Below are 17424 nucleotides of genomic sequence, written 5' to 3'. Positions count from 1 at the left end.
CTTCAGAACTCTAAGATTAACCTTCCTCTGCCCCTGTCATCCCTGTGACTCTTGAATCTGGCAGGAGGTGACGAGGTCCCACCAGAACTTCCTGTCGTCCCCAGTGTCAGAGCCCCCGAGCGCCGGCTGACCCTTTCCCCCTCACTCGGCCTCATTCCCCTCTTCTCTACCCTCCTCTCCTCTCCAGGGCCTCTTCTTCCTGCTTTGCCTCCTGTATGTCGTGGTCTAGGGCAGCATGACCTTTCACCCTCTACCTGGTTCAGAGCGTTTGGTTGTGATGGGAGCACACGGAGGCCCGGGGTGGTGCATGGAGCCGCTTTTCATCGGGGTCGTCAGCCTCCTTCTGGGGGCACCCGTGCACCTTCCTTGGGCCAGCTCCCTCCAGGGGTATGGGGACTCCCCTTAGTCCAGAGGCTAGCTTGCTCCATTGAGCTAAAAGTTTTAGGGGCAGGAGGTCCCTAATAGACATGAATAATTCTCCCAGGGTAACCAGGAAGTCTTCAAGTGATTTCCTCTTAGCCCTCAGGAAATGCCACCTGATAAGAGGGCTGAGATAAGAGGGCTGGGGGTGGTGGGTTCAACTCCAGAGAAGGAAGCTCTCCACTCGTTCCCCTCTCCTGCCTTAACCTTTGTGCCGCCCTGGCCCCCTCCCTCTGAATGATTCACAGCATTTACCTCCAAAGGGCAAATGGGCTCATCTGTAACCTCATCCCTTGATTTCTTCATTCACTTCTTTTCTGGGCCTTTCCTGAGACTGAGGGAGACTCCTCTACACCACCTGGGAAGAGCAGAGCCAGCGTCCGGCCGGGAGCACGAAGCCTCGTGTCTACGGCTGGTGTAGACTTGCCCACACCGTCTGCGCTAAACCACCGGCAGAGGTGGCCTGTTGGAGGCAGTCCCGCCCACAGTGATGAAGATTAAGCCTCAGGGTCCTGAAAGTCACCTGTTTTGTTTCTTTCAGCCCCTTTCACCCAAATGCTTATAAAATTCTAGATGCTTCCTTGGGATTTATTGTGTATGAACTCAGACGTCTGTGAATCCTACACTCCAAGCTAGGGCAGGTTTCTTCTCAGTCCCTGCAAGGGAATTCAGTGGCTACTGAATGTGACAAGGGAGCTGAGTGAGATGGAAACACTGAAATGGGCAGGCACAGGGTCAGTGGAAAGTCTTGACTGAAAGTCTTGGCTGAACCTCTTGGAAAGGCGGTAGTAGGGATCGTTTTCTAGGGCTGCCACGCACTGGGTGGCTCAAACACCAGGAATGTATTGTCTCACAGTTCTGGAGGCTGGAAGGCCAAGGTTAAGGTCTGGGCAGGATGGGTTCCTTCTGAGGCCGTGAGGGAAACTCTGTGCTAGGTTTCTCTCCCAGCTTCTGGTGGTTTGCTAGCAATCTTTGGAGATCCTCGGCTTGTAGATCTTGCGTGGCCTACCCCTGCGTGCCTTGACTCTTAATTCAGCATCTATAGCCTTTTGTCGTTTTTTGATATGTCTGCCTTCTCCATTAGACTGTGGTACCCTTGAGAGCAAGGACTGCGTTTCCTTTCCCTGCATATTCTGCATCTGAGACACTACTTCACATACGGTTGGCATCGCTGAAAGTTCTTTGCTTCAATTCATATTGTAATGACTGTGTGACAAAACACTCCTCTCCAGTTGTGCAGCGTGTGTGCATGTCTGTGTGTCCAAATTCCCCTGTTCACAAGGGCACCAGTCATATTGGAATAGAGGCCCATGCTACTCCAATATGACCTTACCTTACCTAATTACATCTGCAATGACCCTTTTCCCAAATGAGATCATATTCTGAGGTACTGGGGATTGGGACTTCAACATATGAATTTTGGGGTGGGGGGCACACAAGTCAACTCATAGCGGGGAGTGACAGAACCTGAGTATGTATATGAAATCTATTTTGAATTCCATCTCAAGATCTAGAGCCTTTAATTTTTGTATAGGTCTTTATATCATTCATGGTTCCTACTAATCTTTTACAAAATTGTGCTGGGAAATGGTGTTTACATGGGGAAAAATGTGGATCACAGTGTACTGAGGATGAGGAGTGAGAGTTATCTGCTGGGCCTGTTGAATTGCATCTCCGTCTCTTATTATCACCCATGGCCTTAGGGGAAGCACGGTGGGGAAGTGTGATCCTGGTGTGTGAGACGTAAACTTGATCTTTGCCTTTGCTCTACCCTGGAAACGTCCTAGTCAAAAACCAAGACTTTAACCAAAGGCAGAGTTTTGCTTTGTTTTTTAGGTCTACTAGTTATTCATTATATAACGTGATTAAATTGGGTTGAATTCTGATGAATTCTAAATAGAGAAACTTTCATAATAAGTAAAAGGAAAGAGGATGAGAAAAGAAATCAGACCTTTTTTTGTGATCATCACATTTCAAGTCCTAATTTATTGGGGGCTGTTTGGTAGTGAGAAGAAGGGATTATTTGTGTCTAAAGGAGATCTACAAAGAGAAATGTTTGGGATCAGAAAGTACTTTCAGCCAGAATGAGGTCCCTACCACTCCTGGGTACCTTCCCCGGCCCCCCTCCTTCTAAGCCCACACTGACCAATTACATGTGGCTTTTCCTCTCTCTTCCTTGTGCGTTTCCCTCCCATAGCAAGACCTTCAGACCAAGGGCAATGTGGATAATTTCCCAGTTTTCCAGCTGGGCAGTTCACCAAGAACAAACCCAGACATCAAGGCCAGACCAAAAAAACATCTTCTTGTTTTAGACAGAAGACTCCTACATCTGGGGGATTTAATGCACCCCCTGTCCGCTTAGTGCGTTTCCTGTGTCCGGAGCTTCTCTGCCTGTCAGCTCTGGTCTCATAAGTTTCCATACCCTGCTGCCAACTTATAATAACAGAGGCAGCAGGCAGCAGGGTAGCAACGTCAGAGCCCACTCCATACGTGAGCACATGCTTCGCAAACTGAAACAAAGCTTGGCAGGGCGCGTTGCAGACCTTTCAGCCTCGACAGTGGTGTGCCCAGACCACCAGGAGCCTGGAATTAAATACCCTCAGTTCCAGTTCTCCACCATTAACGTTATCAACTTCATCAAGTACTTCCTCCTTCAGTGGTGTCTGCAGAGAAATAAATAAATCAAGCCCATCCAAGTCCTGTTCCTGCCCAGATCCGGAGTCAAAAGTGAAATCTGAGTTGGATTATCCAGAGCGCTGTCTCCCTCCTTCATTGTTCCCCAAATCTGGGCAGGAACAGAGAGCGAAATCTCTCCAGGACATTACATCAGTTCCTCTTTTACCCTTGGCGCAAAAGTTCTTCCTCTCCTCGTTCTCCCAGACTTCCTAAGGCTTGCCCTGAGTGCACACCCATCCACTGAGCCTTGACGCCCAGGACATCAAAGAAAACATGCAGGTAACCAGGCGACTGGCCAACGCCTGTGTCTGTTGTAAAGTTTGTAAGAAGGGAAATGGATTCAGGAAATAGGATTTCTCAGTACATGGTCTTCATCATCCTGAAGCATTTTTAATCCTTAATAAGCTTTTAAGGAAAGGGAGGTATTCTGTAAATGGCATTTAGAAGAAAATACGTGAAACTTCAAAATGCCAACTGTCTTAAATATCGCTTGCAATGATCACGTTCTGTGACATAAAAAGTGAACCATGGACAAAAGGTAAATTCATTTTTGTGGATGGCAGAATTGAGATCTGTATTAGCTATGAAAAGGAAACTTGCCTCATCCCTGAAAGATAGTAGATCATTTCTATCATACTAATAATTTCGGCCGTTAAAGTTAACCCCCTGGGCCTAATCAGTATCCTGTAAGCATTATTTGCATTGCGTTAAAGTGAGGAAGTTGACTTGTCATCCCAACCTGTATCTTTGCAAGGTTGATTAAGCACTTTAATTCCGTTTATAAAATCATAATCACATAGCCATCACATCACCTGAAAATTAATAGTTCCTCAGTATTATCAGATATTTTATTACTGTTTACATTTTTCCAGCTATCTCATAAATGTTTTTTTAAATTTACTTATTTATGGCTGTGTTGGGTCTTTGTTGCTGCACGTGGGCTTTCTCTAGTTGCGGTGAGCAGGGGTTACTCTTTGCTGTGGTGTGCGGGCTTCTCATTGCAGTGGCTTCTCTTGTTGTGGAGCACGGGCTCTAGGCACGCAGGCTTCAGGAGTTGTGGCTCACGGGCTGTAGAGCTCAGGCTCAGTAGTTGTGGTGCACGGGCTTAGTTGCTGCGCGGCATGTGGGATCTTCCTGGACGAGGGCTCGAACCCATGTCCCCTGCACTGGCAGGTGGATTCTTAACCACTGCGCCACCAGGGAAGCCCTCATAAACGTGTTTGCAGTTTGTTCGAATCATAATCCAAGCAAGGGTCTGTCTCTACTTCACAAGTGGTTGATGTGTCTCTTAAGTCTCTTTCAATCTCTACAGGTCTCCATTCATATCTTTTTTGTGTACATGCTTGCACACTCTCTAGGTGTTGAAAAAAGAAGTTAGCCATAATTAGTATAACTTTTCCCCTGTATGTGGTGTAACTTTTCTTTCCCCTTTGGTTGCTTTCAAAATTTTCTGTTTCTTCTTGGTTTTCAGCAGTTCGACTCTGTGCCTGAACGTAGCTTTCATTGTATTTATCCTGCTTGGAATTTGCCGAGCTTCTTGGATCCTTAAGTTTGTGTATTGTTGTTGCTGTTGTTGTTAACAAATTTGAGGACAATTTGGCCATTATTTCTTCAATTTTGTTTTGTTTTGGCCCCATTCTTTCTGTTTTCTCCTCTTTTACAATGTTATAGCGACTGTGCAGGAAAATCATCTTATTTTCTTAGATGACTACACAAGTACTTAGGATAGGGTATCACCATCTCTAATTTGCTTTAAAATAATTCAGTTTTTAAAAATGTGTGTTGAGTGTGGGGGGGATACCAACCCACCCACGTCTATAAAAAAAAAAAGTTTCACCTTCTCAAACTCCAATTACATTTCTTTTAGACCATTTAATATTGTTCCATAGGTCACTGAAGATCTCTTTCTTTGTTTTTAATTTTTATTGATCTGTTTTCAGATTTACTAACCCTTTCTTCTGTTATCTCCCATCTGCTATTAAGTCTCTCCTGTCCAAAATTTCAAGTACTGTATTTTTCAGTTCAAAACGCTTTTTGATTGCTTCCATTTCTTTCCTGACAGTCTCCATCTGTTATCACTCATTACGACTATCATTTTCTTTAAATGCTTGAACTTATTTATAATAGCTACTTTTTTTTTTTTTTTTTTTTTTGCGGTACGCGGGCCTCTCACTGTTGTGGCCTCTCCCGTTGCGGAGCACAGGCTCCGGACGCGCAGGCTCAGCGGCCATGGCTCACGGGCGCAGCCGCTCCGCGGCATGTGGGATCTTGCCGGACCGGGGCACGAACCCGTGTCCCCTGCATCGGCAGCTGGACTCTCAACCACTGAGCCACCAGGGAAGCCCAGCTACTTTTAAGTTCTTTTTTGCTCATTCCAACATCTAGATTATCTCAAGAGTCTACTTCTATTGACTGCCATCCCTCTTGAATATGGGTCACATTTTTCTGTTCCTTCACGTGTCTAGAATATCTTTATTGGACACTGAATATTACATATAACATATTGTAGAGACTCTGGATTATGTTACATTCCTCTGAAGAGGGTCGATGTTTCCGCTAGCAAGCAGTTGAATAACTAGTCAGTCACTCTGAATTTGTGGAGGCTTGGTCTTATATTTGGTTAGGGAAGATTTATTTCAGTTTTGCCTTTAGCCCTCAGGCAAATCCCTTTGTCCTAGAACATAGTCCTTACTCCTAAGGTGTGGCCATTCTGGGGTAGTAAGCAGCCTGAGGTGTTTTCAGAGCCTTCCTTGATAGAGCCCCAACTCTGAACTCTGTCTCCAATACCATGGCCAGCAGCTGAGATTTCGTGTCTTTGAACTGTACAGCTGTTACCTTTCACTGAGCTCCCTGGAGTTCCCCCTGCACATTGCAGTTCAGGAGCACGTGTTAAGGATTTGAGGGAATTTTATGTGCCAGTTAGTGGCTACTCCCTCTGAGGGTCCCTCCTTTATGGAATCTGTTTTCTCCATTTTTTTGCCCTTCTGACAGCTTCATACTCTACTCCCTGGCATCTCAAACAACTTTCTGTTCTTTTTCTAGCTGCCTTGCCTCACACTACGTGGACTGGGAAGGACCCTCAGAGTGACAGCTGTATAAATTTGGATCTTACTCTGGGCAGTTCCTTTCTTGCAAGAGTAAAATCCCCTTCAGTTTCCAGTACCCTCAGTAACTTTTATAAATATATTTTATCCAGATTCTATCATTGCTATATGTAGGAAAGTTAGTCTGATACAAGCCACTCTGCCGTTACTGAAACTGGAATCCCTTCCCCTTTGAGAAAAATGGCAGCATACCATACATACTTCACCTTGCTCTTGCTCATCTAGCCATAGAGCCTAGAGATCAGTCCTTAGCAAAATATTTAGTTATTCCTCATTCCATTTTATAGCTGCGTAGTCCTCCATCATTTAGAGATATACCATCATTTGTTAAACCAGTCTCCTATTGATAGCTGTTCCAACGTTTAAGCACTTTTAAATTCGTGGCAGCATGTTATATAGTGGTTACAAAATAAGCCCTTTGCCTTCAGGCAGATGATCTTTTAATTATCATGAACAGTATTTCTTTTGTTCAGTGTCTCATATGATTTGTGAGATCTAGTGGAGTCCCCATTTCCTGTTAACCCTATATAAAACTGGAAGAAACCACCACCTTTGTCTCTGTGTACTAACCCTATCAGATTCCTAGATCCCCTTTATATGGTCTTCGTATAGATGTTGTCATAATGGATAAAGGAGATATCTTTGACTTGCTTCACTTAGAACCATGGTCTTTGACCAGAACAGGGACCTGCAAGTATGCACATCCTTTTGGTGAGACAGCTCTGGGAACAGATGTGGCCAGAGAAACCTCATTAAGATGTGTGTGAGGCCCTGGAGAAAACTCCATTTTTGTAGGCAGAGTTTTGTTCTTCCAACCCTTAGCAGGACTCCTAAGGCCACGTACATGCTGGTCCCTCCCTCAACCCAGCCCGTGGACCTACTTCTGCTGCTGAGCTGTGTATACTTTTTTTATATATATAAATTTATTTTATTTATTTTTGGCTCGCACAGGCTTTCTCTAGTTGCAGCGAGCAGGGCCTACTCTTCATTGTGGTGCACATGCTTCTCATTGCGGTGGCTTCTCTTGTTGTGGAGCACGGGCTCTAGGTGTGCAGGCTTCAGTAGTTGTGGCACACAGGCTCAGCAGTTGTGGCTCGCGGGCTTAGTTGCTCCGCGGCATGTGGGATCTTCCCGGATCAGGGATCGAACCCATGTCCCCTGCATTGGCAGGCAGGTATTAACCACTGTGCCACCAGGGAAGTCCCTGAGCTGTGTACACTTCTGATGTTGTCCTTCCGCAGATGTCTCCAGCTTGAAAGTTCAGGTGGGATGGGGTGGAGGTATTGTCAGGGGTCCATCCCTCCTTCTTCCCACTTAACTCTACCTGTCTGACTGTGCACTCAGAAACAAAATGATCCTCAATGTTCTCTCAGGTACAAGATTGTTATTATGTAAATTAGGCCCACTGTGCACGCTTAGAGCAGGTTTTTTGTTTTTGTTTTTTTTTTTGGCGGTACGCGGCCCTCTCACCGTTGTGGCCTCTCTCGTTGCGGAGCACAGGCTCCGGACGCGCAGGCTCAGCGGCCATGGCTCACGGGCCCAGCCGCTCCGCGGCATGTGGGATCCTCCCGGACCGGGGCACGAACCTGCGTCCCCTGCATCGGCAGGCGGACTCTCAACCACTGCACCACCAGGGAGGCCCTAGAGCAGGTTTTGATGTGACTTTCCCCCCTAGTTTCTACATAGCAGAGAAGCAGGTATTCTAATGGGTACATAAGGTTCTAGAATCTTACTGGAATCTAACTGGCTGGGTGACCTTGGGTAAGTTGCTTAACTTCCTTATGCCTCCTTTTTCTCTCCGGTTAAACAGGAGTAACAGTAGTATCTTCTGCTTAGGTGTGTTATAAACTTTAAACAATATAATCCAGTACGTAGGATATATAGTAATTGCTTTATTATTATCATCATTATCGTTAATACCAACAACTGGAGGTAGAGAATATGAAAGTTGGGTTATGAAAAGTCAGTGAAAACATTTAGAGAAAAACCCTTAAGGACCCCAAAAGCCATGTTGAAGTGTCGAGTAACAAAAAGATAAAGAATGAACGTGTGGCTTCCTTGTGTTTATAAGCCACTAGTAGGTGATTAATGGAATGTCTGTAGACATTTTTTGCTTGTCCACTGGCAGGAAAAGAATTTCGAGTATGTGCACTTTAATTTTTTTTTTTTTTTTTTTTTTTTTTTGCGGTACACGGGCCTCTCACTGTTGTGGCCTCTCCCATTGCGGAGCACAGGCTCCGGACACGCAGGCTCAGTGGCACGGCTCGCGGGCCCAGCCGCTCCGCGGCACGCGGGATCCCTCCGGACCGGGGCACGAACCCATGTCCCCTGCATCAGCAGGCGGACCCCCAACCACTGCGCCACCAGGGAAGCCCTGCACTTTAATTTTTTTAAAGCGGTGAAAAAGAGCCTGCGTCCCGGGAAGAAAGGTGCTCCTGCAAGCTCACGTGCTCCACTGTCGCCACCTTTAGGACCGCAGTGAGGTGCCTCCCCTGACCGTCCAGCAGGGTCTCTGACTGTCCTTCCCTCTGCTCCACAGATAACTGTGTCCAGAGGACCCCGAGGCCGTCGGTGGAGAACGTACACCACAACCCTCCCACCATTGAACTGTTGCACCGTTCCAGGTCACCCATCACGACAAACCACCGGCCTTCTCCCGACCCCGAGCAGCGGCCCCTCCGGTCCCCCCTGGACAACATGATCCGCCGCCTCTCCCCGGCCGAGAGGGCCCAGGGACCGAGGCTCCACCAGGAGAACAACCACCAGGAGTCCTACCCCCTGTCAGTGTCTCCCATGGAGAATAATCACTGCCCGCCGTCCTCCGAGCCCCACCAGAAGCCCTCCAGCCCCCGGCAGGAGAGCACGCGGGTGATCCAGCTGATGCCCAGTCCCATCATGCACCCTCTGATCCTGAACCCCCGGCACTCCGTGGATTTCAAGCAGTCCCGGCTCTCCGAGGACGGGCTGCACCGGGAAGGGAAACCCATCAACCTCTCCCATCGGGAAGACCTGGCATACATGAACCACATCATGGTCTCCGTCTCCCCGCCCGAGGAGCACGCCATGCCCATCGGGAGGATAGCAGGTGAGTGAGCGCTGCCCTTGCCGCACGCCAGCCTCAAGCTCCCTTGGGGCCTCACGCTGTCCCAATGAGGTGCCCTCCAAGGCTCTGGGAGGCCGAGTGGCGGCTTCTGCCTGCAGGAGGCGGCATCCTTAATGGGCTAGTTCATGAGCCACGGGGCTGGAGGAGTTACGCGCCTCCTAAGTGTTAAGAGACAAACGTCCTCCATCCAGCTTACGAGGGGAGTCACATCAGAGTCGCGGCTGAGCAAAAACATTTGAAATCAAAGGTTTATGAGCATGTTAATGGCCCTGTCCCGAAGTTTCCAGCGGCTAATTAACGTGCAGACGCAGCATAAAGAACCTTTGTCTCAGATGCAGGCTTGTAATTCCATCCTCTGCACAGCAACCCCACGTAGCCTTCACCTTGGGAAGGGGTAGGAGAGAAAAGCAGGATTAGGGTGTTGGAGTCTGGTGCTGCTGTGTCATTTGGACAGAGGAAACCACTCCCGAATTCTTTCCCTTCTATGCTGACAAGCCCAAATTTACTCCCCTAAGACGAGAAACCAGTGGAAACCAGTGAAAAAAATCACCACATTGTATTTTTGCTAGCCCGCCCATAATTTACATGAAGTCATTTTCCAGAAGCTTATAATCCTCTAACCTCTTGGCAAAGTTAACTCTTTTCCTAGAGCTTCTCTCCATTCACGAGACATTTTTGGAGCACCTGCTGTGCACAGATAAATGCACTGGGAAGTAGGGGACACGGAGCTGATATAACACTTATTATTTCCTCAAGGGATTTAAATTTTACTAGGAGAGACAGATGTGAAAACCACTAAGCTCCAAGGCAGAAGGAAATAAGCCCTCTGCCCCGTCCAGTCAATGCACAAGCATTTATTGAATACCTACTGTATGCGAGGATAATTCAGTGCCGTGGAACCAGTGCAGAGAGAAGGGGTATTTTGACTGGAGGAACTGAGGAAGGGTGGTAGCTCGATGCTGAAGGTGATTATGGGTCCAGTAATGGGAGGGAGACACGGAGACAGGAGAGAGGTCAGAACTATTCAGGGAAAGGTGAGTCGTGCCCCTTCCTCCTTGGGCTGATGCCGCAGGAGCGAGCTCCAGCGGAAGCTCGGGCTGGAGCAGTGCTCACGACACCATGACGACACGGGCCCTAAGGCTGCTTTACTTCTGCCTTGACTCGTCCCTTTTTTATTTAAGTCATTTGTTTCTAAATTCTTCTCTGGTCCCAAGGGCACCTCCAATGTCACCTCAATTTTATCATTATAAATAACTTACATAAGGAATGTTGGATCAAGAAAATCAAATGGCCAAGAGCTATGACGTGTTTCAAAAACACCATGAAAAATGAAATGATGTATGCTTGGAATGTGATCCAGAAGCACCCCACAGGGTTGGGAGTGAGGAACGGGTGGGGTGTACGTAAAACGTTAGTCACAAGCTCATGGCTGTACGGCGGGGGGTCGGGTGCACCGGGGTTTACATTACTGTTCCGTCTACTTTTACATAAAGGTTTTTTTAATAATGGAAAAAAGAGAAACTGTGAAAAGAAAGGACGGGGATAAGGTAGCAAAGAGCTTATTGTGGCAAAGCATGTGCATTTCCCCAGATAACTGGAGGAGGAGGAAGGGGCCAGTATATTCCTGTGAATGATATAAATGACCTGTCTTGGACGTTCTAGGCTTGTCTGTATACGCCCTGCTTGTTTCTTGCATGGTCTGTGCAACAGTTCTGGACATTTTGTGGATACTTTCTACTTGTTTATAATCCTCAGAATAGCTCTTCGAGGTAGCCTATCATTGCTCTATCCATTTTATATGGCAGGGTCGTTTACAGGGGAAACCACAGAGGAAACTGAACGGCAGAGAAGCAGAGGTCACATAGGGGCTGGCGGATGAGGCTGCAGGACAGCCCTTGCCGCGCCGTTGGCTGCTATCTCTTGGGCTGCCCTTGCTACCCCTGCATTCCTAATCACGGTCTGTCTTGTCCACCTCCTCTGTGACGCTGTCTTTGCCACAGACTTCTTAGGAATCCAAGATAAGCCCCATGTGTCAAGTTAAATTGTTCAGGCTTAGAGCTGTTTTTCCCTGGTTTAGTAGGTCTGGAAATTTTTTAATATGGCTCTCTTAAAAACTGTGCTACTCTATTGGTATATTCAAAAGTTCCATCATCTCCACATGTCTGTCTTCGCTAATTTAACCAGATCCAGGATTAGCTGATGTAACCAAAAGGCACTGTTTTTTCTCAAGGGTGAAACGAGAGAGAAGTGTACAATCTGACATTTAGTCTTGATACTGTGACCCTCTCAAAAGTGCTCATCACAGTTCCAGGCTTGTTTCTCATTTGGGGTGTCCCTGTCTCTCCACTCCAACCCTTTGGGTGTCTTTTTGGACTACTCAGATCCTCGTAGAATTGATTCTTCATTTACTGGAAGTCGAATTCATTGGGTGATTCCTATGTACGATGTAAAGTTCCGTCATTATTGAACAGCCATAAAAGTCCTTCAGATCTCTATAAAGCAGCTTTTCTATGGGAAAACGTAGCTTTTCAAATGAGCCCAGAGGGCACTGAAGGTGCTGCTGTGTGTCACACTGACACATACCATAGCTGGAGGATATGGATAAGAACACCACTACTGGTGCATGTGCATCAAAGTAAATCACGCATCATTTGCTCGGGTGCTCCCGGGTGTGTGCCTCTGGACACCTTCTGTGTTTGCAGCACTGTTCCGCATTCATGGGGGTGGAGTGCTCCAGGAGATGTAAGACACAGTCTTCGTCATGAAACAGCTGTAGACAGTGAGCTACAAGTGCAGCTTGTGGTGTCTTCCAAGGACTCCGACTAAGTGCTGTAGGAGGCTGGAGTAGAGGTGTCAGGAAGGCTTCATGGAGGGGCTGGCTTTTAGCTAGATGAATGCTTAGCATATGGACAAGTGGAGATTAAAGAAAAAGAGGTCATTCCAAATGGAGAAAACTCCAAAACAATGTAAGGCCTAGTATATCTGTGCTATTTCAGATAGAAATGTAAAGTCAAGAATCCAGGTTCATTTAAAAAATCCACCATATTTTAGCAATTCTTTCTTTTTTTCACACTTTAGTATCTATGAAATTGGGAGGCATCACACAATTAAGAGGCCCCATGCAAAGTTATGATGGTCCACTTAGGTACTTACCTGGCGGAAAATCTAAAATAGTCAATGAAAGAAATCCAGGAGGTAGTTGACAGTTTAAACACAAACCACAAATTGAAATAGAAACACAGCTTATCTTGAAAGGTGTTGCTTATTTTTCAAGGAATAAGAAGGACTGTTGTTGAGTTTAACAAGCTGCAGGGGCTGGCATTTGTGGGAGAGAGTTTAACATAGGACAGAGTGAGAGAAGATTCCGGGGTTCTATTTTTTAATTGAACAGCCAGTGGTATGTGCAACACTGAGCAAGTTGCTTCTTTCTGTGCTCTTTTCTATTTATTGTCCTCAGGGAAGGACTGCTTGGTGGCGGGGGCATGGGGGAGCATCTGTCACCTCCTAACATTTTCTCAGCCCACAAATGTTTTACTGGCCTGTGTCTCGCCAACCTGTTTCATAGCCAAAGAGTGGTACTGGCAGTGAGTGCCGTAAATTGAAGGGTAGCCCAGGTGATGCTGTGTTTTCAGTATATGTTGAAAATAATTCTTAGAACTTGGTGGTTTCAAAGCTAGAAGGGTCTTTTACAGATGAAGACACGTCCAGTGTTCAGCCTCCAGCTTCGACCACTCTTCTTTCCAGCACACTTGTTTCCTTGGGACCGGGGACTGGAAATGCAGGCCTGTGGGCCAAATCAGCCACCGCCTGTTTTTGTAAATCCAATTTCACTGGCGCACGGCCACACCCACTCACTCAGTATTGTCTGTGGCTGCCTTGGCAGGGCTGAGGAGTTGCAGCAGAGACTGGACTAAAATATTTACTGATTGGCCTTTTACAGAAAAAGTCCACCGCTCCCCGTTCTACGCAACTGCCTGCTTGTATCAGTCACAGGTGTAGAAAATGCCGTCCCTGCTCTCAAGGAAGGACTCGCACCTCAGAGAATGAGGCACGCCTAAGACGCGGAGGGAACAGTGGCTGATGTAGGAAGGAGCTGAGTGCTAGACGGCAGGCTGAGGGCCGAGTAGCCCGGAGTAGTTGCAATGACATCATTAGCATAAGTAAAATACAGCTGGGGAAAGTAAAGTGTAGCTCTGCATACCTGAACTATGTCAAGATTATTCATTCACAAATTAACACGTGGGCTTCCCTGGTGGCTCAGTGGTTGAGAGTCTGCCTGCTGATGCAGGAGACATGGGTTCATGCCCCGGTCTGGGAGGATCCCACATGCCGCAGAACGGCTGGCCCCGTGAGCCAAGGCCGCTGATCCTGTGTGTCCAGAGGCTTGCTCCGCAATGGGAGAGGCCACAACAGTGAGAGGCCCGCGTACCGCAAAAAAAAAAAAAAAAAAAAAAAAAAAAAAATAACACGTATCTCTGTGCGCCAGGCATTTTTCTAGGTGATAGGGCGCAGCATCTCTAAATGCCAAATGTTGTGTCTTCGCTGGCACAAGGCAATAATCCCTCTTACTTTACGCCATCAGACAAACTATGCTCCCTGCTTTGGTTTTCACTGTATAGACAGCTCCGTTTTCAAAGAAAAAAACTGAAGTCATTTTGGCTTTCTCTTAAACTTCAATTCCGTTAAAACCTGAGTTACCAGACTTCCTATCTGCGTGTCCCTTCCTTGGACTTAATCCAAAAATCTGCTAAAGGGAGGAAGATTCAGCGGCAACCTGGTTTATCATCCACTCGTAGCCGTTCATCTGCTCCACAGAAGTGCGGACTTTAAGAGGTCTGTACAGGTTTGGTTGTTCACAGTCCACGGACCATCCAGAAAGAGAGTATTTCTTCTCTTGTGCTCATCTCACAACTCTTGCCTAAGTCTCTTGATTTTCTTTGCGAACGTCAACTTCTTCACGGTCTGTGAGGCTATCATTGGTGAGTGGATCTTACAGCAGATAAAACAGATCCCACACCCCACCCCCAGACGCTGTACCCTTCACTTGCAACCCTCTGATAACGCTTGGCCTGGCGATCTCTCAGATCCTCAAAGAGACTGAAAACAAATATATGTGTGTTATCTCTCAGGGTGACATTTTTAACAGAAACAAAAGGATTCTCCTCGAGGAGACACTCGTTTGTCACCTGGCTTGAGCACTGTACACTCTTGATTTGGTTTTACTGACCGGATGGGTTCTGTGTACACAGAAATTCAATCCTGGTAGCCTCTGATCGGACGTCAGATGCAGGCACCTAAGCCTGAGACACCAGGGCCAGCAGCTAGGGGCTCACCTCAGGGCTCCCAGGCTGGGGGGAGTCACACTGCCCCCTGCCCCCTTGTATCCATCTCTGCTTCTTCCCCAGTGGTATCTGATGGTGACATGGTTTCCAATGAGGCACGTGGACTTTTATTTTCTTGTATAAATGAGCCTCAGGAGCAACCCCGCAGGGAAGAAGACATCATAAAAGCGAAGCCTAAATGGACTGTGTGAGCGATGGAGGGCGGTGTCAGCCCCAGGCCTTTGCAGTAAGGTGTGGTGGTGTGCATGCGTGTGTGCGCCTCTGCACACACACGCGCGCGCGTGTAAATATTGTGTTTGGAAAAAAGGACAGGATCGTGGGATGTCTCCGTAAGCCAGGGGGCTCGGGGTTTTAGGGCCAGCTGGCGGAGCTCTGTCCTCCTATGCTGTCTCAGGCAGAGAACTCTCTATGGTTCCCGGCCCAGGCCCTTCATCCACAGCCAGAGGGAGGGTTCCAGGTAGCACTGTGGGCCTGTGGGAAAGCATGGACTCTGGAGCCAACAGGATTAGAATCTAGCCCTTGTCTCCCAAGCAGAGGTATTTAAGGTCCCTGAAGCCTGGTTTCTTTACCCATAATAATGATCATACTAATACTCATTTCTGGGCACTTTTGGGCACTTTTGAGCACTAAAGAGACAATATGCAAACATTAGCACGAGCAGGGTAATTTCTAAGGCTTAGTCAGTGTCCCTCCTGTGCGCCGTTTCTCTCTGCTCTGCTCCAGGGCCGCAGAGAGGAGAGCAGTGGTTATGGCCAGCACCATTGCCCACCGGAGCGGGTGCAGGGCCTTAACCCACAAGGCCTGTGTCTGGGCATTTGTTCTAAGTGATGTTGGCCTGAAAAGTGCACCCCTTCAGGGAACCCTAGTTTCCTTACTTCCTTGGAGATGAACTTCTTCACTCCCGCTCACCTCCTCTGAGGCTTGGCCCGCTGTCTGTATTTGGAGGAGATGGAGGGGACCCTTGGAGAGGACAGAGTCCTTCGCCCCGACGGGAATGTCCCAAGGTGCCAGACTTCTCTCGCTCTGCCTGAGTCACTGCACTTCATTTTTCATGGTGGGCCACTGGGAAATCAAGAAGAGAAGGGAAGTTTCAGGACGGCTTTTTTAAAAGATAAAACAGTACCAGCACAGTAACTCGTAGAAAATAATAGAAGGGGATTGAGGAGACTGGAAATGCCAGTTTGTTTGCGGGCCTGCATTTCTGTAACAGCGTCCCTGTGTCCCAGCAGTCTGCCTCCACGCCTGAGGGAGGAGGGATGCGTCTGACTGGGCTTTAGCTGGGGGCTTGGTCTCTGCGTTTCCCAGCCTCGCTCTACACCTCCTGCAACCAAAGGGGAAAAGGTTCAGCGGTGTTTGTTTGCAGCGGCGGCCCCTCCGCCCCGACGAAGCCAGGGAGCATAGGTCTGTATTCTCTGCCTCAGCTTCTCCCTCTCCCAGCTTGCTGCCGTGCACATACGGCTTCCGTTTTCCTAAGCCACAGCAAAGCACAAGCAGGCACCCATTGGAAACACACCTCTGCGTATCAACACAGGGCTGGCTGCGCTGGATGTATCAGCTGTCTGCTTCTAGGTAATGGCTGATCTAGAATTGAGGAGGAAAACAAGAACACAAAAAAACCCTGCAGATAGCCCCCCTGCATGTTGGAAAACCCGTGCTTCCATAGCAGGGCTTCTCAAGCTGGGCGCTCTTGCTATTTGGGCCAAATAATTCTTCGTTGCCGGGGAGGAGTTCTTTTGTGCATTATAAGATTTTTAGCAGCATCCCTGGCCTCTACTCGCCGGATGCTAATAGCATCCTCCACCCCAGTTGTGACAACCAAAATGGTCACAGACATGGTAGAACACCACCTAGGAGGCAAGACTGCCCCTAGTTTAGAACCACTGCTATAAGCAGAGAAGCACCTTTTTATTTTGGGTGTTACGGACCCATTTTGTTCCTGAACCTGAAATAAATTTATTAGTTTTTCATAATAAATTTAAAGCAATGAAACAGGAACGCTAGGCCTCTCCTTGTTGGTGATTATATCCACAGAACTGCAGTTTACAGACCTTCACTTAAAATTCCATTTGGGCAGTTAAAACAACAAAAAAATTTCTTTCTTCGATGCTTTCCTGAAATTTGAATTTCGGGAAATTCAAGTAACTTGTCGATAACTGGACTTGCCCACTCAGATCTTTTCAACATCAGTTTTGTCTAGCATGGTTTTCTAGGTTGTTTTTTTTTTTCCTTTAGAAACCATGTTGGTTATGTGTGAATTGCCCATCTTTTTACAGTCTCTGTTCAATAAGCTTGTACAAGGAGTCTCTGGTAAGAGACTGGTGTGGGAGGGAAAATATTTCTCCCTAACCACAGGAAGGGATATATATATTTTTTAGCAATGCCTTTTAACTGTGGATGCCCAGGGTACCTCACCCAGCAGGAAAGAGAGAGAACTCTCTTTCTGCAATTGGAAAATAACACTTCACTCGAGCTAATAAACCCTTTCATGAGCTTCCTCTCATGGAAGAGACAATCCAAATTAGGAACATTTGTTTAAAATTCCCACATGCCTTGACAGAGAAGGCCCTTTAGTTTAAGACACATGCAGCTAAAATTAGTGAAGGCCTTGTGATATAAGATATTTTTCACATGCATGTTCAAGTGTTTTGTAATGGGATGAACTTTGGGTGCATTTTATTATATAGTATTAAGCATTTTTATCAGTGATCAGAAAACACCGTATCTGTGCAGACACGGATGGATTTTGACAAAGCTGAAAAACTCCTGGTGGGTCATGGCA

The 17424-nt window shown here is 47.2% G+C and overlaps 1 protein-coding gene across 2 annotated transcripts in view; it reads left to right on the top strand.

The window, feature by feature from the left end:
* Positions 1–17424, top strand: part of ETV6 (ETS variant transcription factor 6) — a 241270-nt gene that overhangs the window by 209974 nt on the left and 13872 nt on the right. For both annotated transcript variants that reach the window (XM_030841372.2, XM_030841371.2), the window contains exon 5: positions 8740–9285. In XM_030841372.2, coding sequence (XP_030697232.1) covers positions 8740–9285 — 546 coding nt within the window. The remainder of the gene's footprint in view (positions 1–8739; positions 9286–17424) is intronic.

This window comes from Globicephala melas, chromosome 10, assembly GCF_963455315.2.
Source record: "Globicephala melas chromosome 10, mGloMel1.2, whole genome shotgun sequence".
NCBI lineage: Eukaryota > Metazoa > Chordata > Mammalia > Artiodactyla > Delphinidae > Globicephala > Globicephala melas.
Note: the sequence above shows the minus strand (reverse complement) of the source record. Positions and strands in the feature narration are given on the sequence as shown.